Source organism: Sciurus carolinensis, chromosome 2 (assembly GCF_902686445.1).
Source record: "Sciurus carolinensis chromosome 2, mSciCar1.2, whole genome shotgun sequence".
In the NCBI taxonomy this organism is placed as follows: Eukaryota; Metazoa; Chordata; class Mammalia; order Rodentia; family Sciuridae; genus Sciurus; species Sciurus carolinensis.
This window is the reverse complement of record NC_062214.1, coordinates 55,563,522-55,587,721: the sequence shown is the minus strand read 5'-3', so window position 1 is coordinate 55,587,721 and position 24,200 is coordinate 55,563,522. Positions and strand designations below refer to the sequence as shown.

The 24,200-nt window shown below is 46.2% G+C and overlaps 1 protein-coding gene across 3 annotated transcripts; it reads right to left on the bottom strand.

Annotated features, from left to right (window-relative positions):
- Positions 1-11,599: 11,599 nt before the first annotated feature.
- On the bottom strand, positions 11,600-22,373 carry Rlbp1 (retinaldehyde binding protein 1). 3 transcript variants are annotated; one of them, XM_047541320.1, is made up of 9 exons: positions 22,241-22,373; positions 20,541-20,558; positions 19,712-19,802; positions 19,349-19,477; positions 17,783-17,987; positions 15,738-15,916; positions 14,286-14,444; positions 12,846-12,956; positions 11,600-12,549 (listed from the first exon to the last, which is right to left on the bottom strand). In XM_047541320.1, the coding sequence occupies exons 3-9, from the start codon at positions 19,721-19,723 to the stop codon at positions 12,391-12,393; spliced, it is 954 nt and encodes a 317-aa protein (XP_047397276.1). In that variant the 5' UTR covers positions 19,724-19,802; positions 20,541-20,558; positions 22,241-22,373; the 3' UTR covers positions 11,600-12,390. The 3 variants fall into 3 exon arrangements, with proteins under 3 accessions (XP_047397276.1, XP_047397279.1, XP_047397277.1); XM_047541323.1 differs by having other exon boundaries at positions 12,846-12,911; XM_047541321.1 differs by lacking the exon at positions 20,541-20,558 and having other exon boundaries at positions 22,241-22,369.
- Positions 22,374-24,200: the final 1,827 nt, after the last annotated feature.

Below are 24,200 nucleotides of genomic sequence, written 5' to 3'. Positions count from 1 at the left end.
GGACTCCTTTCACTTGTTTGAGGCCACATCCTTGACTTATTGATGAAGTAGTGGCTCAGGAACCCCTCCCTCCAGGAGAAGAGACAGTCCTGAAGTCTCACACAGGAAAGGGGAGGGGTTGTCCTGGGAGCTGGCCTGTACAGCAGGCCTGGAAGCCTCCCACCCTGGGAGAGGCAGGCTGGGGCATATCCTTTGTTGCCATACAGCCGGAATTCCCCACCCCCAGGACTAGGGGCCACGTCCCAGCTGAAATCTCTTTAGTGTGGAACTCTGAATGGCACTTACATTCCATTTTGGTTCACATGAAATCAACTGAAGCCCTTTATTCAAGCTTCAGGCTCTCAGGCATGGAAATGAGAATATGACTGTGGCTGTCTTACAGGAAAATTCTTGTTTGTCCCTGAATGAGAGCACAGAGGCGCTGAATGTAGAGATGCAAACTTGCCTAATGAATGAGGGAGCAGCACTTTATATGTAGGTCATCTTTTTTCCTTTCTCTGGGCTTCCTCGCTTTTCTTCCCAAAGTCATTCATTTCTGATGATAATGTGAATGCTTTTCTTGCTCTGAAGGTCTTAGTTGGGCTAAGGCAAGGCTGGATTTTTAGAAAGTGTTTGAATATTCTATTTTGAAATCAAATTAAGGATATAAATCACATATGTCTAGACAATTCTGTGGCAGGAATAACATATCAAAAACCAAGCAGTATACTTCCTGCTCCCCGCAGATAATTTAAAGAAATTGCTCCCAGTCAAATTAGGATTGCCTGTCTCAAAAAAAATATGTTGAGTCTCTTTGATACATGTATGTTAGAAGGGAGTTTAACAGACTTGAAGAAAACCTTTTCTCTTTCTTGCAGTGAGTTTACACCCATGATTCCAGAGCAGAATGAAGATAGAAAGCTATTTGTTGTTACCATATTCTTTTAACTTCTCTGCAGCATTTTACACATAAGGGAACCTTAGGCCCTACCATGAGAGTGGAAGTACACTGAAAGGAAATGTTTGTTTCTTGATGTGGTATTAGGGAACCTGAGTCCAGGAGACCTAGCTTCTTATCCCCAGTGTCTCTGATTCACATTGGACAAGTGGGCAAGTGACGTCACGCGTCTGAGTCTGTCACCTTGTCTTAGGCTATCTCTAAGACCACTTCATTTACACACCATTTGCCTGATTGTTATTGAACATTTGCCTGAAGTTGGCCTCTTCAAGACCTTGCAGGTAGAAATGGCTGTGTCACCAGCCAAGGTTCATTTTGAGGGGACTTGAGAGAGCAAGTTTGTGCATTCAGCTTTTCCTGGTTAGGCCCCAAAGCCCTATGTTTCTCACTGTCTTCTCTCCCAAAGGGAGTTGTCATTGCAGTGTCCTTGCTATTCTGAGGGCAGTCTCATGACTGTGGCAGATGCTGGCCATCAGGATGAGGATAATACCTCTGCATCCTTCAGTGTGACCAGGCAGAGTGTGGAGAATGCCCAGGGCAGAAGTCCCTCCTGCACCGACTTTCATTCTGTCCAGTCTTCACTGAAGTGAACTTCTGGGCAGCTGAGCTTCTAATGGCTGACATCAAGTGAGAGTTCTCTTTGTAACTAGGTACTTGAGATGGATTTTGCCTGCTCCAAGGAAATGATACATGTGTTCTTGTTTGTGTTTGCCAGGCACACAGGTATCCTAGATGTGAGAGGCTTTTCCTGTGGCCTTGACCCTGACTTAGAACTGAAGTACAGGTCACTGAAACACCACATCAAGTGGAAGGAACTTATAGGTCTTCATCCTTTAGGAAGTCAGGAGAGTCATTAGGAAGCATTTTGCTGCAGCACTCTGTCACAGTATCATCTGGAATTTTTTTTTTTTTTCCCCAAAAAGCCTTACTACACCTCTAGAAAATTCCCTGGTATTACAACAATATTGTGGTATAGGAATTCAGATTCTTCTGCTGTGGAATTTTGAAACAAAACCAGAGTATCCTCAAGTGTCCTGCAGGCTCCTTATTATGTTCTGTCCCCACTTCCCACTCCTCAATGATCGATGTAAACCAGACTGGGCCAAAACACCTCATCTCTGGCATCTCTCCATCTTCTTGGCCAAAGCCACTCTGAATTACTTGGATGCTCAAAAAAACCAAGAAAAGTGGCCTTGCCTGTGGCATGTTGAGGCCAAGCAATTGGGACAAGGTTTCCCTCCACCTGTTATCTAAGCAGAGGGAAGTACCCCATCCTTCATAAACTAGGATTGCTTTTGCCAAATTATACTTAAAGCTGAGAAAAGGGGAAGGGGCCCTGGCTGGCAGAGAAAACTGGAAGGCCATCCATAGCAAAGGCTGCTTCTCACCTGCATCGCTGCTGCTACTGCCTCTGGGTGCTGCAACCAGCATCCTCCATCGTAGCTCTTAGAAGCAGGCCATGGAGTCCAGCTCCTCATTTTCAGGCTCCCAGAAATAGACAGCTACCCTTTTTGGAAAAGTCAGTCTACCATGTTTTCTAAACTTTTTTCCAAGCATATATGCTGGTAGAGCTTTCATGGATCTCTAATAAATATGCTGAAGTTAATTTCTCACCAGTGGAGTAAGTCAAACATTCTGAGTTTCACAAAGTTCTCAGCTTCTAACTAGAACGCCTGTCAATAATGAAATCTGTGACTACCTTCTTCCCCTTTTCGTCCCCATTAGCCAAGAAATCCACTATTGCCATAAGTTGGGGACAGACCTCTTACAGCATCTGCAGAAATACCCTTAGTCTCAATGGGCATTCTCCTCCCAGACCACCCACATCAAGCAGCCAACGGTCACTGAGAATAATTGATCTGCTTGGTCCCAGCGCCAGCCACTTCTCTCCCAGGCTGATGATGTAAATGGACCAAGTCCCTGGATAGGACTTAGATTTTTTTTTTCTTTTTTTTTTTTTTTAATTTTCATTCTGGCCACTTCAGTTTTCCTAAAGCACAAGTCCATGTAGAATCCTCTCCAACCAGTTCCAGATGGTCTGGGTCTCTCCCACTGTCTCAGGAAGACCTTCACTGTACCTGAGCTTCTGACTTCTGCCACTGCAGCTGCCTTAGTAGGGGTGGGGGTGGGGGGTAGGGGGTGCCAGTTTGCATCTCTCTTTTTCCTGGTTAGACTCACTTCAACTGCATTCTTCTGTTGGCAGATCTGCTTCAGATTGATTTTTGAGAACCATCACTTTCACATTCCTAATTCTGGTTCATTTCGTTTTGTTCTCTTTGGGTTTTCTGAAACTTTTAAATGCTGCCCTGAAAATACTGTATTTTTGAGTTTGTGTTCTGGAAGCCTCCATGCTGCTGGGTCTTTGGGGGAAAATAACCAGATCCTTCAGCAACGAGGTGTTTAAGATTCGCAACTAGCAATGCAATTTTTTCTAAATATGAGGATATTTACCTTTATTAAGAAATTATAAATGATGGTATCCTTGATCATTTTGTGTTCTCATATTACTTTTGATTCTATTTGATTCTGTGTGGTGGTGAACAAAGATCATTACAAACAAAAACTGTAATTTTGTTATCTTTGATTCAATGGAATTTCTTTACTTAAAAAAATAAAGACTAAAAAATGCAGCATGGCTGTGTGTGCTTTGTGTAGTGGTAGAACTACGTAGGTTCTTCCTGTGCCTTCACCAAATCATGGGCTTAAGGGAAATGCACAAAACAATTTTTCCTCACAACTGATGTCAACCCAACCTCGCACACAAATACCAAAGATACGGACAGCCCACAAGTGTCCTCACAAGCCCATTCTCTCCAGGCGAGAAAGCCAAGAACTGAAATAAGTGAGATGTCAACATTTTAACAAATTGCTAAAGTGAACCATGTAGACAGAATGCAAAGCAAGATGGAGATAGTGTTTGCCGTGCGTGGTTTGGAGATGGTATTGGTTTGGTTGCTGGTGATGGTGAAGTTTTCTCCTTTGGATCTTTCTGAACCGAAGCAAAGGGTCTCCTAGGGTCAGGTTCTAGTTCAGCCAAGAGAGCTGTACCACCCCCAAGAGCCTTGCACTCAGAGCTCTCCTCCCTCCTCGGCCATGCAAAGCCTCTGATGAGCTGGGCCAGGTGGAGAGTGTTGGCTTTGGAAGATGTGCACTAGCAAGACCTACGAATGCCCAATATCAAATTACAAGATTTGTCCCTCTCTTCTTAGCAAGCTTCTCCCCATCTCCTGTCTCCCAAAAAAGTAACCAGATTACTTTGTTCTTTTGTTTGTTTGTTTTTGTTTTGTTTTGGGTGCTGGGGATTGAAACCCAGGGCCTTGTGCTTGCAAGGCAGGCACTCTACCAACTGAGCTATGCCCCCAGCCCCTGGTAACCAGACTACTTTGATCCCAGAAAACCAACTTGCAAAGAATACTACCTATGAAAAGAACAACATGGGCCAGGTACAGTGACACACGCTTGTAATCTCAGCAACTAGGGAGACTGAGGCAGGAGGATTGCAAGCTTGAGGCAACTTAGCAAGACCCTGTCTCAAAATAAAAAGCACTGGGGATATATGTTTATGGTAGAGCATTCCTGGGTTCAATCCCCAGTACCAAAAAAAAAAGAGAGATTTTAACTCCCCTGTACGGATAGGTAAGTGCTAGCAGCATGCCAGTTTGGTCCTTTGCTAGGCAAACTTCTAACATTTGTGTTCAGTGACACTTAGTTGCTGCCCCAATGCACCTAATATTTTTTTATTATTATTCCTTACATTAACAAGCTCCTCAGCCCTGGTTGTATAGGAAGTTACTTTCCCATGGTAAAGACTGACCAAACTGGATGGCCCTCTATATTGACAGCCTCCCCTCCTGGTTTCTCTCAGTTGTCCTTAGAGGGAATTACAGGAAGGTACCAGCTATTTATCTGAGTGGTTGAAAGACATTCCAAGGCAGTTTGGCCTTGAACTGCTGAATCTCTCCCCAAAGGACACAAATTTAAATCCCTCTCTCTATGGCTATGTGCCACCCAGAACTTCCTTTTAATACTAGTTGGAATTATATCAGCACCTCTACTGAACAGTGATTGCTTTCCTTTTAAAGTTGTTTCTTACTTTATCTGATGATGGTTGGGGACCCTGATCTGGCATAAATGAAGTTCTCACCTCCTTGTTCCTCTTCCCCTCTCTTACCTGCACTTCCCCCACCTCCAGAAATAAATGAGGCAAATATTTGAAACAAAACATGAGTAGTAACAACCAGAGGGACTTGGAACCAGAGTTGTTGGGTTAGAGTCCCATCCTAACCACTTTCTAGCCCTCTAACCCTAAGCAGGACATTCATACACACACATATCTTACAGGTTATATATTTATATGTCCATATAAATATACTTATATTTATTTGCATATAAAATAATTTTGTATATATTTAACCTATAAGATGACTGACTGTAAGAATGCCTGCCTCAGGATATTGAGGGGCTTCAAATAATGTTTTCAAAGTTCCTCTGTTATTTTGGGCAGTGTTTTTTGGCCTTGTCTGTTTGGTTCCCACTCATAAATCATCTCCTGGACAGTATAGAAACTAGAAGACAAGTGTCCTCATCTGATAGTTCCATGCCAGAGTCTCTGATGGGCCCTCAGGGAAAACAGGGAGAGGTTTAGATATATAGTTTCCAAAACACTCCTGGACTTGGAAGTGCAGACAAGCTGTGTGTGTGTATCATCAAACCCTGGTCCTAATTTTTTCCTTGTTAATATGTTCACATTGACTCTTCTGAGACCTACTGCTCTAGAGGAAGGAATAGAAATCCCAATAAGGAGATCCAGGAAATAGCAGGTGGAAACAGGTTCAAGGATAGGGAATGCGCAGGGCTGGGAAAGCAGAGAGAAGAGAAACTTGGAAATGCCCAAAGAGAAAAGAAATCAGGAAGATAAAGAGTTGCTTAAATAAGTTTTTAGGATGCTGCTCTGCTGTATGCTGTATAACCTCCCTCCTCTATCATCAAAGGAACACCTTCATTAGAACTCTTTACTGTTGTGTTAGGGTATAGGTCAGTGGTGGAACACCTGCCTAGCATCTTTAAGGCCCTGGTTTCACTCTTTAGCATCTCCTAAGCAACAGAAAAATTAACATTGCTTATCAGTGTTTTGGACGTCAGCTGTGCCTACTCCTTCCCTGGATGGACAGGTTCCAACTCAAGAGGCCTGGTTACATTCAGGCTATGCAGGAAGAGTTACTATTCCAAAGTCTGGAAAGGATATACTGATTATTTATTTATTTATTTATTATTTACAACAGGGATTGAACCCTGGGTGCTTAACCACTAAGCCACATCCCCAGTCCTTATTATATATTTTGTTAATTTTGAGACAAGGTCTTGCTATATTGTTTAGTGCCTCAATAAGTTGCTGAGGCTGGTTTTGAACTTGAGATCCTCCTGTCTCAGTCTCCTGAGCCTCTGGGATTACAGGCATCTGCCACCATGCCCAGCCCAAATTTTTCAATATACAATTTTAGACCAATTCATATCATCTATCATATGTCATACTTGATTTCTAACTATGCTTTTCCAGTGGGAGAAGAAGGCATGGGGGAACAGCGGGGCAGTTGGCAACTGTCAATCATGCACATGGTGGCCACAAAGATTGTGGACTTGGGACTGGATGTGAGTTCTCCATAACATCCAGGTCTCCCATTAATGTCTCTCACAGCACACTGAGACTTTCCCTCTTGGACACAGAATTTGTTTAAATTCTCCCTCCCCTATCCTACTGCAAGCACAAGATGGGCAGGGGCCATGTCTCTTTTCTTTATCATTCAGCCCCCACCTCCATTTCTGGGCCTGGCACATGGTGAATGCTTAAAACACATCTGTTAAATGAATAAATTGATGACATCCTGGAATACTCCTTACTTCCCTGATCAGCAACCTTCAACTCCCAGGTGAAGGCTTACATTAAAGATCACCTCCTTTGGGAAGCGGAAGCCTTCCTTAATTTCCCCCAGAAGAAACAATTGCACTATGTACCCACCTGGTTCATACTCTTATCATGCATGTGTCACAGCATATACTATTTGACTGTATTCTGCCTCCCCTGCCAATACATAAGCTCTCCAAGGACAACTGTGATGTATCATTTTTTACCCCTACTACTACCAGTGTTCTGTGCATGGTAGATAATCAATAAATGTCTGCTCAGCACAATAAAAAAAAAAGAAAAAAAAAATATGGTCACGTTGAGAAATCAAGGTGTACTCACAAATGTCCTGCCCAGTGACAAGGCTACTTCTGAGCACAGCCCCAGGGAGGAAATTGCTCTTGTTCTAGGACATTTGGCCTGTGACTGTTGCTTTCCCACCTGGGTTCTTGTAGCCCAGGCTAAAAGAGCCAGGTTCCAGCATCCCTGCTTGCCTGTCCTCTCTGCTTGAGTGCAAAGTTTGCCTTTAAAATCTTAACTACTAGCCAGATGCCATGACACACACCTGTAATCCCAGCAACTCAGGAGGTTGAGGCAGGAGGATCACAGGTTTGAGGTCAGCCTCAGCAACTTAGCAAGGTCCTAAGAAACTTAACAAGATCCTGTATCAAAAAATAAGAAGGGCCAGGGGTGGTGGTACATACCTGTAATCCCAGTGGTTTGGGAGGCTGAGAGTTCAAAGCCAGCCTCAGTAAAAGCGAGGTGCAAACAACTCAGTGAGACCCTATCTTTACATAAAATACAAAATATTTTATGTGTCTCAGTGGTCCAGTGCCACTGAGTTCAATCCCTGGTACCTGCCCACCTCCCTGCAAAAAAAAGAAGGGCTGTGGATGTAGGTCAGTGATAAAGCACCCGGGGTTCAATCCCAGTACCAAAAAAAAAAAACCTTAGATATCAAGACTTGCCAGCTTCCACATCCTCACCCTCTCTGTATGTCCACACACAGTGCTTCAGCAGTGCACATTTTAGCCACCTGGAGAGCTTGGAAAGATATTGATGACCAGACTGTATGCCAGACCAAGTAAATCAATCCCTGGGACTGGGGTTCAAGCTGAAGTAATTTTAAAGCTTCCCCAGAGGATTCCAACTGGCAAGAAGGTTGCAAACTGCTTTGAAAGCTTTGACGAGCTCTTTAATGTGCAATCCCCTGGGAGTCTCTCTAAACATACAGATTCAGTAGGTCTGGGGTGGGGCTACAAGTATGCATTGCTAGTGAGCTCTCCACAGGTGACCCATGAATGTCGAGGTTCCCCGGGGAACCTGTGAGCTTCCAGACCTAACATTGCAGAGTTTCACAGAAGTGGGATCAGTTCACCCTTTAGGTGACAATCCACATCTTTTCCTGGCTGGCTTGACTAAGACAGAGGCACATACATCTTCCAGGAGCTTCACCAGGCAGCACTAGCCTCCACCAGTGTCACTTAGTGAACTCGAGGCTCAGAGCGGTGGCCAATCCTGCTCAGACTCTCTGAGGCTGGGGGACATTTCTCTAGTGAGACCTCCACCCACACCTGCGTGAATGGCCACCAGAATCTATGACCTGCATTCCTCCTCCAAGGGACTATATGGGGTTGACAGCAATACATTGCCACAAACTTCCAGCCTCACATTCTGCTCCAATTTTTGTTTGCAGCAGAACCCCTGCCTCACCCCAGATGTCTCCAGAAGGAAGCCACTATAGGCACCAAATGGTTGTCATAAAATTCAAGCTTCCTGTGGCTGGTGGCTTTCAAGAGTATTTTATCTCCTCTCTCTCTCTCTCTGTCTCTCACAAGTTTGGGGTGAGGGAGGGGCCTGTGTAGGACTTGCACACATAGGCAGTTGGAATTTCGTGGGGGCTGAGCATGTCAGATTTTAATATTCATAGTCTTCACCCATATTCTCCCAATGGTGGCACTACCTTCCTAGGCATGGGCTGGGCCAGCCCCCTCTCCTTGCCCTAAGGGGTAGTGCCAAGGCAGGGTCAGCAGGGGGCGGTGCTGGCTCACAGAGCAGGCTCAGTGGATCCCAACCCTGTGGCTTCTTCCTGAGAAAGCCACTGGGTTTTCTTGTCATACAGAGTCTCTGAACTAGGTCCGCTAGCCCTACTAACTTTAGAGGGAACCTCAGATTGTGGGGTGTGAGTAGGATCGAAAGCTGCCCCAAGAGCCTTCTGGCCAGCATCTGCCTGCAGTTTTCTCACCTTCCTGACGTCATTTATAAATTTAGAGCTGCCACAAATCAGGAAGGCCTGGTTGTGTCCAGGAGGGCACCCGGCAATTAGGGGACAGGGGAGAAGTGGGAGTCAGGATCAACGCACTGGTTCCCTTAGCTTTAGAATAAAACTCTTGAAAAAGAATTAGAAGTATATAATGAGAACATTAAAAATACTCATTTTCTTCATGCTAGGAAAGTGCTCTACCACTGAACTACATTCCCAGCCCCAACAACTCAGTTTCCCTTCCTCTTTTTCTCCTCTCTCCCTCCCTCCACTCACCTCTTTATTTATTTATTTTATTTTTCGTTTATTTTATTTTTTTAGATGGGGTCTGACTATGTTCCTCAGTCTGGTCTCCACCTGGGCTCAAAGGCTCCTCTGGTCTCAGAGTACTAAGGCTACAGGCATGCACCAACACACTCAGCTTTCATTTCTTTAGATTCTTTAACTCAGCCCAACCCCACCCCAACTCTGCCAGTGACACCTCTGTAAGGGTCACCTGTGCCCTCCATCTTGGCAGATGCCAGTTCCATTGTCACCACTTGACCCAGTTGCCTCCAGGACACAGTTGCCCAGGCTGTTGTACTTGAAATGCCTTTTTAGCACCCAGAGGTTCCTAGGAGATCCCACAGGGTGAGGGCAGTGAAGCTGCTTCAACCAGGGCAGCTTTGTTCTTTTTAGGTTTGTATGCCAAGATTCCATGTAAAAGTTGATTTAAAATGGAGTGGGGGGGAGGGGGGAGCGGTGCTCAGCTTTTAAAAAGTAGTGAAGTAGGAGCTTAAGGGAAAATCCTCACTGGTCAGCAGCCTCCCATTCTTCTACCCACAATATTAATAATTTGCTGATTCCTCCCCCAGTTTGGGAGTTCTATGTAAATACCATTGATTATTAACTGATTTGTGTGTGTGTTTGAGAGGGATTGAACCCAGGAGTGCTTACCCACTGAGCCACATGCCCAGCCCATTTTTATATTTTATTTAGAAACAGGGTCTCTCTGAGTTGCTGAGGCTGTCATTGAACTTGCAATCCTCCTGCCTCAGCCTCCCAAGCCTATAGGATTATAGGTGTGCTCCATCACACCCAACTCCACCTCATTTTTTAAAAGACAGGATCTTGCCAAGTTGCTTAGGCTCTGTCTCAGTTGCTGAAACTGGCCTCGAACTGGCAATCCTTCTGCCTCAGCCTCCCCAGTTGCTGGAGGATTACAGATGTGTACCCAGCTTGACTGTGAATGTTATAAAGAAGGAAGTTACTCTCATGCATGGTGGTGCACACCTGTAAACCCAGTGACTTGGGAGGCTAAGCCAGGAGGATCTTGAGTCCAAGGCCAGCCTCATCATCTTAGCAAGATCATCCAGTCTCAAAATAAAAACTAGGGGCTTAGGGATGTGGCTCAGTGGCAAAGTGCTTGCATGCTGTTCATCTACAACTAAAAAAAAATTTAAAGAATAAATAAAATATTTTAAAAAAAAGCTAAAAAGAACTGGGGATGTAGCTCAATGATAAAACTTCCCTGAATTCAATCTCCAGTACCAAAAAAAAAAAAAAAAAGGAAGGAAGGAAGTTACATATGTAATAGGCAGAGACTACAAACCCTAGGAACGGAAAAAGGGATCAATGCATACATACATATGTACATTCACACATACATGTACATATATGATCAGAGAAATTCCTGAAGGTGTGAAAGCAGATGGAAGATCCTGCTACAGAAGGTGGGTAGAGCAACAAGTATGCTTCATACATGCAAGGAGTGGGGTGACTCCACAGGCTGGGGCAGACAAATCTTGGTTTGGTGTTGGGACTAATGACACGTTAACTAACTCAGGCTGACTCCTTACTCCCTGGCGAGTGAGCAAGATCAAGGTCTCAAAGGCGGTTTCAATAGTTAATGACGATATATCGGACCACCATCAGGGATTGGTTAAGAACAGTTCCGCAAACGTGATCTGCTCGTGCTTGCCATATAGTCCTATGGGATTCTCACCCGCATGACCCCCCCATGCCTTGCTGACCTTTAAGCTGATTGGTTCCCGCCTAGCCCCCACCCTACATAAAAGCTGTGTGATTTCCTCAATGTGCTGTGCCTCATGTGCTGACTGACCTCCCGGCTCTGGTGTGTTTCCTTTGCCGCCAACAGTCATCATCCTGCTCCGTCCCGTATTCTCCTCAGGCGGGCCCTGAGGAGGTACATTAGACCTTGTTGCCCAACAGGGAGCAACAGTTTGGTTTATTGGGATACCTCAGTGGTTACAACCAGACCAATCAACCCTCCCCTACCACCATTAGCCAGACAACAGTCTGATTCCAGTTGGGAAAGTAAGTGTAGCATCTTGGGGAAAGTTTCTATCAATGGATGGGAGCCCCGTGCCAGAGGAGCCAGAGGGAGCCACAGGCTTAGCAAACAGAGGTTTCGCACAGGGATTCTCATCTACAAAAATGAACATGCACTCAAAAATCACCAAGCACTTGAGGAAAGACAACTTCATAGGAGGAAAGCATCTGTATTTGTCAGAACATGCAGATTTGGAAAGTGTAAGTTCATCACTTCAAAATGCCTGAAACTAAAGACAAAGAAGAGTTTTACTGGGTAACTTGAGGATTGAGAGTGTGCTCAGAGAAGATATCATCTGTAAATTTAAGTAAAACCATTCATCAAGGGAAGGAATCTAGAGGAGACAGTTTTTTATGGAAAGGAGGACAGATGAGGACATGACTGCCACCCTGGGAAGAGGTCCAAGCTCCTAACCATCACTGCACACATCAGACTGCACTTGACCACGGGGAGCAGGTCACCCCAGAATGAAGCTGCTCTAAGGTTGTTTCCTGGATTTCTCTGTGGAAAACCCCTTGCCTGCCAACCAGCTACCAAGGTCACTGTGTTTCATTTGAACTTAAATCCTCCCTCTTAATTGTCTGGGGGAGGGAGAATTCTAACCCAGTCTCTTTACCTGTTTTCACAGATCCTAGCAAAACTTTGTTACAAAAAGAAATTATTGATAAGCCTACTTTGAATCTTTGAAATTCAACCTCACATAAAAGTTACTGTCCCAGAGCTTTAGAGGCACATGGGAATATAACTGCCCCAATTCTTCTGGACAAGGGAATTCCCCCTGCTTTATTGCCCTTCCCATAACTTGGGACAAGGTGATGCCAGAGCTCACCTAAGTCTAGGGAATCACCTCAGGCAGCCCTTTCCCAGCCTTGGTGCAGGGTAGCTAAGGAGAGGCCCAGGGTGACTGAGGAAGGGTCCAGGGATGCTAACTACAGTTTAAATGGCAGGTCATGTCCTCACAAGGCTGTGCTCTCAGCCTGGATCCGGGGACCAAAGAGCTGCTCAGCAACAGCCTTGCCATCATATTTGGGCAGCGTGCCTCCAAAGTCAGCTGGCAGAATGTTCTCATCAATCTCCTGGAAGAAGCCAGAGAGGTCATCTCCATGAACAAAGACCTGCAGGGAAGCAAGGGAGACAGCTAAGCCAGAGGTGACCTGAGGATGAGGGAGGAGGGCAGGAGAGGGACAGAGGGACAAAGCCACATCATGTCATCTTGCCTGGTGACATCCTTCTCTATATTGGGCTATTGGGGGATCCACTCAGCTTGGGAGCAGGGCAGTCTGAGGAGGGCTCAGGAAGGGTCCTCATCCCACTGCCCTCTCACCCTCTTGTTTCATGAGCTCTCTCCTGCTCCAGTCCCGCACTCACTCACCAGCTCACCAGCCCCTGCCCAGGCAGGCCGTGCACTCACCCTCTCCAGCAGCTTGCTCTTCAAGAAGGGCTTGACCACATTGTAGGTAGTAGTGAAGTACCATGGCTGGTGGATGAAATGGATGGCCTTGAACCGTGCTGGGAAGGAATCCTGTGAGTGACAAAGAAAGACCCCACCCACCCACCCCATATCCTCAATGACTTCAGAAGCTCTGCATCACTCCCTACCCCAGTTTGCTACCTCTCCCCATGGCACAAGAACCAACTTGTCCAACATCACATGTTGCCCTGGAGGACAGCCCATGGAAGGCCAGCCACAGGGAGCCCTGGCTTCACTGTGGTTCCAAGTGGCAGGGAGGAAGCCCCAAAAGTCATACTCCCAACCTTCTCCCTCAGATACCAAAAACCCTAGAATTAAGTAAAGAAATGAAATGGTAGCCTTGCTTGGTTTTTTGGTGACAGTGTTTTCAGACCCACTTGCCCATCAAGTGAACTGCGAACTACAGAGGTACTGTGGTCATGACTCATTGTCCTTCAGCCCCTCTGACAACCTCCCCCACCCCCCAGCAACTCAATACACATAGAATACAATACACATAGAATAGCCCTAAAATAACTCTAAGAAAGGATGGCTGACACATCAGTAATGTGGGAGTAGCCATCAGGGGATTAGTGATATCCCTTCTTCAGGGTAAATTCACAGAGAGGTAGTATGATACAATGGCCGAGATAGCTTGGGATTCCTGGTCAGAAAATGTAGGTTTAAGCTGGGCATCATGGTGCACACCTGTAGACTCAACCACTAGGGAGGCTGAAGTAGGAAGACCACTAAAGCCCAGAAGTTTAAGACCAGCCTGTGCAGCATACCAAGATCTTGTCTCAATAAACAAACAGGCCAAGCACAGTGGCACACGCCTGTAATCCCAGTGCCTCAGAAGGCTGAGGCAGGAGAATCATGAGTTCAAAGTCAGCCTCAGCAACTTAGTGAGGCCCTAAGCACTCACTGAGACCCTTTCTCTAAGTAAAATACAAAAAAGAACTGTGATGTGGGAATGTGGCTCCGTGGCTGAGTGCCACTGAGTTCAATCTCTAGTACCAAAAATACATATATATGTATATATTCATATAGATACACACACATATATATATACCATATATGTTCAAGTCCAGTCTCTACCACTTTATTACTGTGTGACCTTGAGAAGTCACTTAAATTTTGAGTCTCAGTTTCCAGGTTTGTAAAATGAAAGCAGGGAGAGGACACTCTAGAGGAGCCAATGACATAATGACTGTGTAGTTAGCAAACTTTCCATCAATATGCAAGTGTTTGTGGTTGGGACTGTGGTTATCACTGCTCTTTATGGCACTAGCCAGTTAATATCTTAGGTTCCAGCCAGCACCATGAAACTGAGAAACCAGGCCCAACCTCCCAGCCCCCTACCTGTGAGAGGTTCCTATATGATAGATCCCAAGGCCTCACCTGAAGCATGTCCACCATCTTCCTGAGATCCGAAGTCCGAAGCCTGGAGGCCTGCTGCATGGTAAAGCCCTGAAAGTTCTCAATGATACAGAAGCCATTAATTTGAGTTTCCTCATTCTCCAGTAGTTTCTCCAGGATGAAGCAATATGCCTGCAAGATCTGGAGCACAGAGTGAACAGGGCTTAAGATCCAATTTGCAAAGATAACTAAGGCTTAAGATCCTGAAGGAAGAGCTAATTGGTACATCTTTACTGGAGGAATTTTCAGGTTTTCATGTAGGACTATTCCCTTCTGTGGGTACATGCCAAAAAAAAAAAAAAAAAAAAAAAAAAAGTCCCATCTATGGATAGATATCAGAGTGTTTAGCTCAACATAAACTCTTATGTTTATAATGGAACCATTGGAAACAACCTAAATGTCCCTCAATAAGGGACTGGTAAAATTATGGTACATTTATACCATGAATAAGTTTAAAATGATGCAGAAGACTAATGATACACTCATGGTCTATCAGTGTACAATATGATCCTATTTTCATAAGAAAAATACTCGTGTGTGGTCGGCACAGTGACGTACATGTATAATCCCAGTGTCTTAGGAGGCTAACGGAAGGATCACAAGTTCAAGGTCAGCCGAGGCAACTTAACAAGACCCTCTCTCAAAATGAAAAATAAAAATGACTTGGATATAGTTAAGTGGTAGAGTGCTCCTGGGTTCAATCCCTAGTACCACAAAAGAAAAAAAAAAAAAATGGAACAAAATAGAAAGTCCAGAAATAGACCCAAGTACATATGAAAAAATAGACTATGGTAAAGATAACACCTCAAGTCTTTGGGAAAAGATGGACTTTTAAATAAGTTGTGTTGAGGCAACTAGATAGCATTTTCTAAAATGAATTTGTACTATTTTTTTCTAATTTAAATAATCATTTTAAGAGTTGGTGGCACATGTCAAAGTTCTCCCAAGACAAACCTTAATTCTTCCACTCAGGGCAGCCCTAAAGGCTCAGACAAGCAAAATCGCATACATATGAGTACAAAGAACTCAAGCTGCTAAATAAGATGGAACTTTCCAGAATCTCTTCCAATCCACAGTCCACTAATCCCTGTTCTCTTTCTCTCAGCTTTAAGCATTTGGCAGGGCTGCCCTCTGCTCGTGGCCCACAGCTGCTGCCCCGATTTGGCACTTGGCAGGGATACTCAGGGATAGCCATGTACTATTGGCCAGTGATCCCTGCTTGCAAAGCTCCTGGGCTTTCCAGCTGCCTTGGCACATCCTAGAAATTCTTCCCCTGCTCAGAAGGGCCAGGTGGCAGGTGGCTGCCTGTCTTCCCTGCTCCATATGCCTTGCCTCCTGAGGAATCAGGAATGAAGGTTCAATAGAGACAAAGGTTGGGGAAGGAAGCCCAGCCCACCCACAGGGTGGGAGGGAGCCAGATGGGTTTCCACTGACCTCATCAAAGGTGATTTCTTCACATTGCCAGTCCTCAATTTTAAAAAGCATGACCACTCGGCCATACTTGTCCCGACTAGAGAGGACACCAGGGTAGCCAGCCTCAATGGTGCAGCGAACAGCCTCCAGGGATAGGCTGTCGAAGAGTTCAGGGTACTGCAGCCGGAAGTTCACGTAGCCTGAAAGAAGGAGAGCCCAGTGCCACCTTAGTGAGTCACCCCACCCTAACACTCCCACCTCCCAGGGTGGCACATAATATGGGAGAAGACCTGAGCTCCTGCCTGGCTCCTCCACATCCTGTGTGTAGCTAAACAGGATACTCAACCTATCTGAGCCCCATTTTCCTCTCCAACAAATGGGATGTTAATATTGTCCTATTTCACCAAATGGCGTGGCAATCGAAAGAGATTCAGGGTGTAAACTATGCAGTCCTAAACACAGGGATGTTTACTACAGGTTACATAGTTTCCCAAGGGGACAAGGCACAGGTTTTTCAGGTGGGCTCAGGGTTAGCCGAGTGGGGGTGTGGACAGGGCTGTAGTGAAGTTCTAACATAAAAACCAAACCCCAAGCAAGATACAGAGGCCCTTCCTGATGCCAGCAGTACCTCCAGTGTCATAAACTCCATCCTTACCTGCCCCGAAGGGTCCCTGCCTCATGGCTATCTGTATCATCGAACTTGAGCTTTGGAGAGGCTGGACCCAGAGAAGGTATTTGGGGAGCATCTGCCAAGGTTGGTGCCTGCCAGACCAACCTCCTCACTGTTCTAGAACACTTCAGTCGCATCCCACCACCTCGCCTTTGCCTTGTTGTTCCCTGCTTTTCTTCCAAACATTTCATGTCCTTTGGGTTTTTCTTCAAAACTCCCTTGGCACTGGGGGCTTCCTGGCCACTTTACCTAAAAGATCAGTCCTTCTACCATTTATATCCACCTCCTTTATTTTTCTCCTCGTCCCTTATCACTAGTAATCTATATGCTTTTATTTATCTGATTTATTATTTCCACAATTAGAATATAAATTCCATGAGGGCAGAGGAATCTTTTTCTTTTGTTGGGGAGGTGGTCATTGAGGATTGAACCTAGGGGTGTACTGAGCTACACCCATAGCCCTTTTTACTTTATTTTCAGACAGGATCTCAGTAAGTTGCCCAGGCTGGCCTCAAACTTGCCATCCTTCTACCTCGGTCTCCCAAGTTGCTGGGATCACAGGCATGCTCCACCATGCCCTGCAATGGCAAGGGATTCTTATCTGTTTTGCATTCCTTGGCCTAAAACAGTGACTGGCACAGCATGGCACTGAATTCACACTTGGGGAAGGAGGAAAGAAGTAAGAAAAGGAAAATCAGCCTGCAGCAAGAGGGCCTGCTCAGACCCTTCCTTCTCTAGGAATCAAAAACTCGATAAACCCCTACCTCCTTCCAGCAGGGCCAGAGTAATTCTGACCCTGGGGTTAGTGCCCTCTTCAGTTCCACTGTGCTTGAAGTTTAGGTTTAGGTAACTGCCACAAGGGAAGCTCATACCCACACCTCTCTAGAACATTCTGGAGCCAAAATGTCCTGGTGTATGTATAGGCAAGGGGGTGGGGTGTGGGGAGATATGGGGGATTCCTGGGGGAAACTCCTCATTCTGTCATCCTTTTTTTTCTTTTTTAGCAGGACCCCAGGGCCCAGAGCATGCTAGGCAAGCACGCTGCCACTGAGCTACATTCCCCAGTCCCTCATCCAAATTTGGTATCCCAGTTCTACTCAATGAATCCCGAAGTCTGGGAGAGAAGATATTCCGCTAAGAAATTGGTCCTGATGTATTCATTCATTCATTCATTCATTCGTTCACTGTCAGAGCTGAAAGGGATCTGGAAGCTGTTTCGTTCACGAACACATTCCCATTTTACTCCGAAGGGTATGTAGGCCGGGAGAGTGACTTTTCCACGGCACGAACCTATGGCATGAAAGGGACGTTCACGGTGCCTGGGTGGAGACTGACACCTTCCTCATGCCTTCCTCCCACCTTCCCACCGCCGCCCCTTTACCAGCACACGACCCACCTTTGAGCAGCTCGTAGGCGCGGCCCACGTTGAACTTCCGTGCCCGGATGAAGCGCAGAAGGAAGGCGCTGTCCCTGTCTCGCACCCTCTCCGCCACGGCCACAGCCAGCTCATCCCCAGTGTCCGCCTGTGCCTGCACAAGCTCCTGCAGTTCTCGCACTGCCTCCTCCCGAGTCTCCTCCCTCTCGTTCAACTCATCCTTGGCCTGCAACAGGGGAGAAGGACATATGTGACAAGGCTTCTCCTGCCCAATGGGAGACCTGCCTCTGGGGTCCACAAGGGTAGCATCTGCCCTGGCCTCCGCTCAGTTTGTAGTGTCTGGAGAAACTGTTCATCCTGCGTCTGTTTGCAGGATATCGCCAACAGTCTAAGTGCTTCTGCAGTTGTACAGTAACTACCCACACTTAATGCAGTTTTTCGGAGCACTCTGTAAAGTCCTTTAAATGAATTATGCCTTTTAATCATTTTCATAACTCACCATGTTTGGGTTTTGTTTTGTCCCTGGGGATTATTGAACCCAGGAGCACTTTATCACCAAGTTACATCCCCAGCCCTTTTTGCTTTTTGAGGAAAGGTCTCACTAAATGGCTGCGCTTCTCTTTAAAGCTGAGCTGGTCTTGAACTTGGGATCCTCTTGCCTCAGCCTCCCCAGTCACTGGAATTACAGGTGTATGCCACTATGCCTGGCTGGGTTGGTATCTTAATCCCATCTTTCAAATGAGTAGACTGAGGGCTGCTGGGGTGAGGTCGCTCATGTAGGAGTACTCACATAGGAGTGGAGCTGGGCCTCCTACTCCTGCAGGCTCACACACACTTTCCCTCCCAAACTCAATTCTGATCTTTCCAAAAACAAAGATCCCCAGCAGAGGGCACCCTACCTCCTCCCCTAGAGCACCACATTCCTTCCCTTTTCTGGGACAGGAAACCTCCCCACTTGTCAGGCAGCTCTCTCCCTGTTCAGCATGGAGAGAAACCTAGTCAAATTGAGGGAACTAATAGCACTTTTCCCTTGAGATGCCTAGAGATGCAGAGATGGGCACCAGGAACCCAGGCTCAGCAGGCCCACTTCTCATCTTTCCCAGTAACCCCAACACAATTCTGCTAACTTCCACAGAGTCTGAGGATCTCTGAGCCAGTTCAACAACCATCTTTCATAGGTGCAGAAGGCAAGACAGAGAGAGAAGTTATTTGCTCAAGATCACACAGCAAGTTGGAAGTAGGTCAGATTCCAGATCTCAGGTCTCTTGCTTGTCCAGTGGGGCAGCAGTTGAATCCTTGTTCACCAGGGCCACATCCAAACCAGTACTCCTCTTTGCTGACTCCAGAGGTTCAAGTCTAGTCTTGCTTTCAAGTGATTTAGATGCAGATCTGGCAGCTGCTGTAACCCTGATCACTAGAATGGCTGCTAGAACAGTTCAATCTATCAGGTCCAGGGTGACCCAGAGAGTGGAGCTAGACCATTTCTATAAGGACTAAGAATGTTGTCATGTTCTTAACCCTCATACACACACACCAACCCCATTTTGCCTCCATAGGCTGTCCCTCACTGTAAACCTGCCTCCTCACCTTCTGTAAGGTGTGGCGGGGCAGCTGGCTGCATGGGCCAAAGACGGGCCCGTGATCCTGGGTTGTGAGCTGCTCCAACTGGGCCCGGAGCTCCTGTTCCTCTTCAGAGACCATACGGAATGTGCCCACCTGGACAGAGAAGAGTTAGGAAGAAGCAAGAGCAGCCTGCATTCCCAGCAGCCTGAGCAAGCCAGGCAAATGGGACTGCTGAAACTCTAAACTAGTGCTTTTGCCCAGGGTTGTTGTTAAGCCCTTTCCCTTTTGGGGGACCAGGGCCCACAGAAAAGTTGTAGGGTATAGATGATAGAGAAGCAGGAAAGGAGGGCAAGGGGGCAAAAAGGAAGGAGAGCCCAGGGTACTTACCACCTCTGTCATATTGTCTCTGAAAGACACTGAGTCCTTGGCACAAAAAGGTCCCTGCTTCCTCTGTCCTAACTGTTCCACACGCTGGTCTCTAGGAATGGAAGTCAGTACTGCAGTGGTAGTAGAGTCTACTCTACAATTGTCTCAGAATAGCGGATCCCAAACATTCAAGTGCATCAGAATTGCCTGGGGCATTTGTTAGAAAGGCAGCTGCAAGGCCCCACCCCCATGATTCTGATTGGAGGTCTGGGCAGGGCCCAGGTTGAGACTCCCACAGGTGGCTCTGAAGGAGATGGCTCTTGGACCACATGCTAGGAAGCACTGTTCTGGGAAGGGGCTTATGTACAAATGCCTCAGACCTCAGCTGTTAAGTTGACCCAGCTAGGAAAAAGTGCATCTTTCAGATCACCGCAGGATAAGACAATCCCTGCTCCCTCTGTGGTTCTTTCCTCCCAGCCCAAAGGGTACCCAGAAATTTTCAGGCCTTGTGGATGACCCTGTCTCCAGCATACTCATTCTCAGGAGTGCTGATGAACAGTTACATGATCATTATTCTGGGTATGTGTTTAGTGCTTTGTGATGCATTAAGTAATTTCAAATCCATTGTCTTAGATCCAGGGGCTGGCATTATTATTTCCATTTTACATAGGAGGAAACAGGACCAGGACAACAAGTGATTTGTCCAAAGTAATACAACCCAAAGTAGCCAGGGATTAGGACTCAAATCTAAGTTGTAACGTCTATTGGCACCAAGAGGCAGCTGGGCAGCACAAAAGTTAGACCTGGGTTCCACTTCTGTCTCTCCCACATGAGGGTTATGGGATCTCACCTCAGTCGTGGGTGTTCCCTGTTGGGATGGAAAGATTAGAAGTATAATTAAATAATGTACAAAAACATACCAACCTGCTTCCCACTAGGGACTTTTTTTGGCAGTTCTTCTGCTCCCAGGTTTTCTCTTCTACTTAAATGTCCCAGTAGCCTTTGAGGATTCTTTACCATCCTCCTTTGACCTGGTTCCATCGGTCAGTTCAGTCACCTACTCACAGTCGCTAAGTGGTAGAGTTGAAACTTGAACTATATCTGGCCCATACCAAGTCTGTCTTGACATCTTGAGGTGTCAAGAGAACCAAGACATCTTCAGACAAAACTTCTTAGAAAAGCTGGAGTCATAGGTCTGGATTTCAAATGGGCTTTGTCCTTTGTCACTCATGCAACCTCAGGCAAGTCATCTAACTAAGCCTCAGTTTCCTTGTTTGCAAATTGAGGATAATAACAGTATCCACCAAAAAGGATCCTCACAGAAACCCTATAATTTCTCTAACATGCCCAGCACAGCATCTCACTCTAGAATTTGTTCCCCTTCCCTTTCTTAGCATCATACCAAGCATTATCCTAAGTTGTGCAGAGAGACTTGGAGGATTGCCAGGACTGTCTGAGGGTCTCCCACCTCTTGCCCCTCCTACTCCACAGCCCCAGCAAGAGCACGGAGTTCTAGGAACTAAAATCTACCCACAGGAACCAAATGTAAATCATCTCTTTGGCTGATAGACATCTACATGTGTAGGCACAGAGACAGAAAGATTGAAATCTTTTCCCTTAGGTCTTCTGAAATAGGAATGGAGAAGCCAATACAACTGCCTTGAGGAACTCAGCTGGGAAAGATTAGTGACTGAACATTCCCAGTTTGTTAAGGGGATCATAAGGACAAAATACTAGATCTTAGGATTGGGGTTGTGGCTCAGTGGAACAGTGCTTGCTTAGCGCATGTGAGGCACTGGGTTCAATCCCCAGCACAACATAAAAATAAATAAATAAATAAAATAAAGGTATTGTGTCCATCTACAACTTAAAAAAATAAAGATACTAGATCTTAGAAATACAGACTTAAAGTCAACGCAGCAACTCTTTCTAAACATGCCCAAGCAATCAACTTTGCTTTTTTTAAGTTTTTTCTTTTTCTTTTTTCTTTTTTGGTACTAGGGATAGAACCCAGGGACACTTTACCACTGAGTTACATCCCCAGTCACAGCCATTTAGTGAGACCCTGTCTCAAAGAATAAAGAGGGCTGGGGATGTAGCTCAGTAGTAAATCCTGCCTCAGCTTCCCAAGTTGCCGGGATAGCAGGTGTGTACCACTATACCCTGCTGCTGAGCTACATCCCCAGCCCTTAACTTTAACTTTTTAAAAAATACTTATTTATTAACTATATATAGTGAAAAATGTCTGTCCCTCATTTCATATTGATATGGTTCCCTGCCACCTATGATCGCCATATAAAATACAAAAATATCAATATCTGGGACATTCTTAGACTAAAAGAGTATGTGTTGTACATCTGAATTCACAGCGAACTAACCATTCTTACTTATATTTACTAAGTCTACCATCAGATTGGTCTGGTTCAACCTGGAGGAGAGCCATCTGGTTTTAGTTTTATAGGCAGGGAAGTACATGGTTCCCCCATTCCCATCCCTGATTCCCCTATCTTGGGTTCCCCGGGCCCCGGAAATCCCCTGGTACTGACTTACCTGCCAGGTCGGCAGCTCCTCCTTGGGGCCACCTGGTACCTGAATGTTCTGGAGCTCTGGAGGTTGCCTCGGCTGGGGGTGTGGCCCAGTCAGCAGGACAGGATTAGTGTGTCACAAGAAACTTCTCATCGCCCACAGTTTCCCATTAAATCGGGCTCACAGGAGGCCCAGAATGGGGCAAGTGAAGCAGTGGGGGGGGGGGGGGGAGGCCTGGGCCTGGTTGCAGATGTATCAAAGCCCTCCTTTGTGTGCTCCTGCTCCGGAGTCCCTGCTTAGCCATGCGGAAGCCAGCGTGGGCTGGGATCTAGGCCAGCCCCATCCGCTCTTCCCTGTCTTCTCCTTGGGCTCTCAGGGGAGTTTGAGAGAGCATCCCCCGAGCCCCCCCCACCCCCCACCGGCAGGACATGCAAAGAGGTGAAGGGAAATTTTAAACATGATTCCCAGATGCAACAACAGCTTGGCAAATACAGGCCTGTGGCCCACCCTCTCCCTTGGCCACAGTGAATGGGGCCAGTGGGAGATGTAGAGAGTGAAGGCTGAGCAGGAAGAGGACAAAACAGGCCCACCTGCCTTCTAGGCAGTATGGTGCAGTGGTAGGGGTACATTCTGGAACCAGATAGCCCTCTTTTTTTTTTTTTTTTTTTTTTGTATTTGTGTGTGTGTATTGCTGGGGATGGAACCCTCAGCTTCATACATGCTAGTGAGGGGAGTGCTCCACCACTGAGCTACACCCCTAGCTCCTGCCCACTGTTTAATCCTAGCTTCAGCACCTTCTCTCTTTGAGAAGTTACTGCACCACTCCTTGACTCAGTTCCTGTCTAAGAGGTGGAAATAACCAGAAGACAAGGATCACGGCTTTAGGGAGCAAAGTGCTTAGCTGCCTGACACTTGGTAAGTGCTCTTTAAATGCTGTAAATGCTGGTTATCTACTCCAGATACAGAATCAGCAGGCACCTCAGGGAAGGGAACTCATTATCCAACCATTCATACAGCAAGAAACCCCTCTGCAGCCTCTTAGCCTCCACTTTGGTATTCCACTAGGGTGTGGGGGAGCTTATTCCTTTGGAACATTTCTGTCAAGAACTCCAAAGGCAGGGAGCTCCCTGTTTCCACTACTGGACAAATCCCCTTATTTAGAATTCATCCTTGGTCTGAGTTTAGGTCGCTTTCTACAATCCTCCTTGGCCCTGATTAAGCATCCTAGAGGTGCCCAGGGCATCATCAAGATTCTGTACACAGTTCTTCTCTGGAATTCAGTCTCAGAAATGATTTTTTAAAAATTTTCGCAGATATATTTTTGTTTGGTTGGTTTTTCTGCGTGTGTGTGTGTGTGTTTGTTTGAAGTACAGGGATTGAACCCAGTGATGCTCTACCACTGAGCTACATACTCAGTTCTTTTTTTATTATTTATTTTGAGACAGGATCTTGCTAAGTTGCCCAGGCTGGGCTCAAACTTGTGATCCTCCTGCCTCAGCCTCCCGAGTAACTGTAATTACAGGTGCCACTCTGCCTGGCTTCTTGTTGTTGTTGTTATTTTTAATTTTGCCTGGCTTGTTTGGATTCTTAATTTCGTTTTGCCTGTTTTGGTTTTGTTTTTTTCTCCAGCAATGGAGATTGAACCCAGGGCTTCACATAAGGTAGGCAAGCTTTGCTCTAATGCTGAAATACATCCCCAGCCCCAATTTCCCCCAACGTAGTTCTTGCTTTTCCACCCATTCCTACTTTGATGAATTTGGGATCTTTTCAACTTGCTGTGCCCTCTTCAGACACCTGGGGGTTGTGGGAGTATCCCTAAAGGAGCATCCTGGGAACACCCATTCCTCACCTGTCTCTCTTGACCGCTTCCTCTAGAGCAGGTTGCATTGCCTGGTGCTTAGATCTTGGGGTGTGCCTGAGGCACCTTGAGCTCTTTACTTCCAATAGCTCATTCCCTGGGTTCCTGTTCTGGCTGTTGTCTGGC

What these genes read in the sequence shown, in the direction of transcription:
- Rlbp1 (XM_047541320.1), bottom strand. An exon ending in CCCGCCACACCTTACAGAAG is followed by an intron (nt 17,988 to 19,348) that starts GTGAGGAGGCAG and finishes CCCCTGTTGCAG; the next exon opens with GCCAAGGATGAGTTGAACGA. An exon ending in CGCCTACGAGCTGCTCAAAG is followed by an intron (nt 15,917 to 17,782) that starts GTGGGTCGTGTG and finishes TCCTTCTTTCAG; the next exon opens with GCTACGTGAACTTCCGGCTG.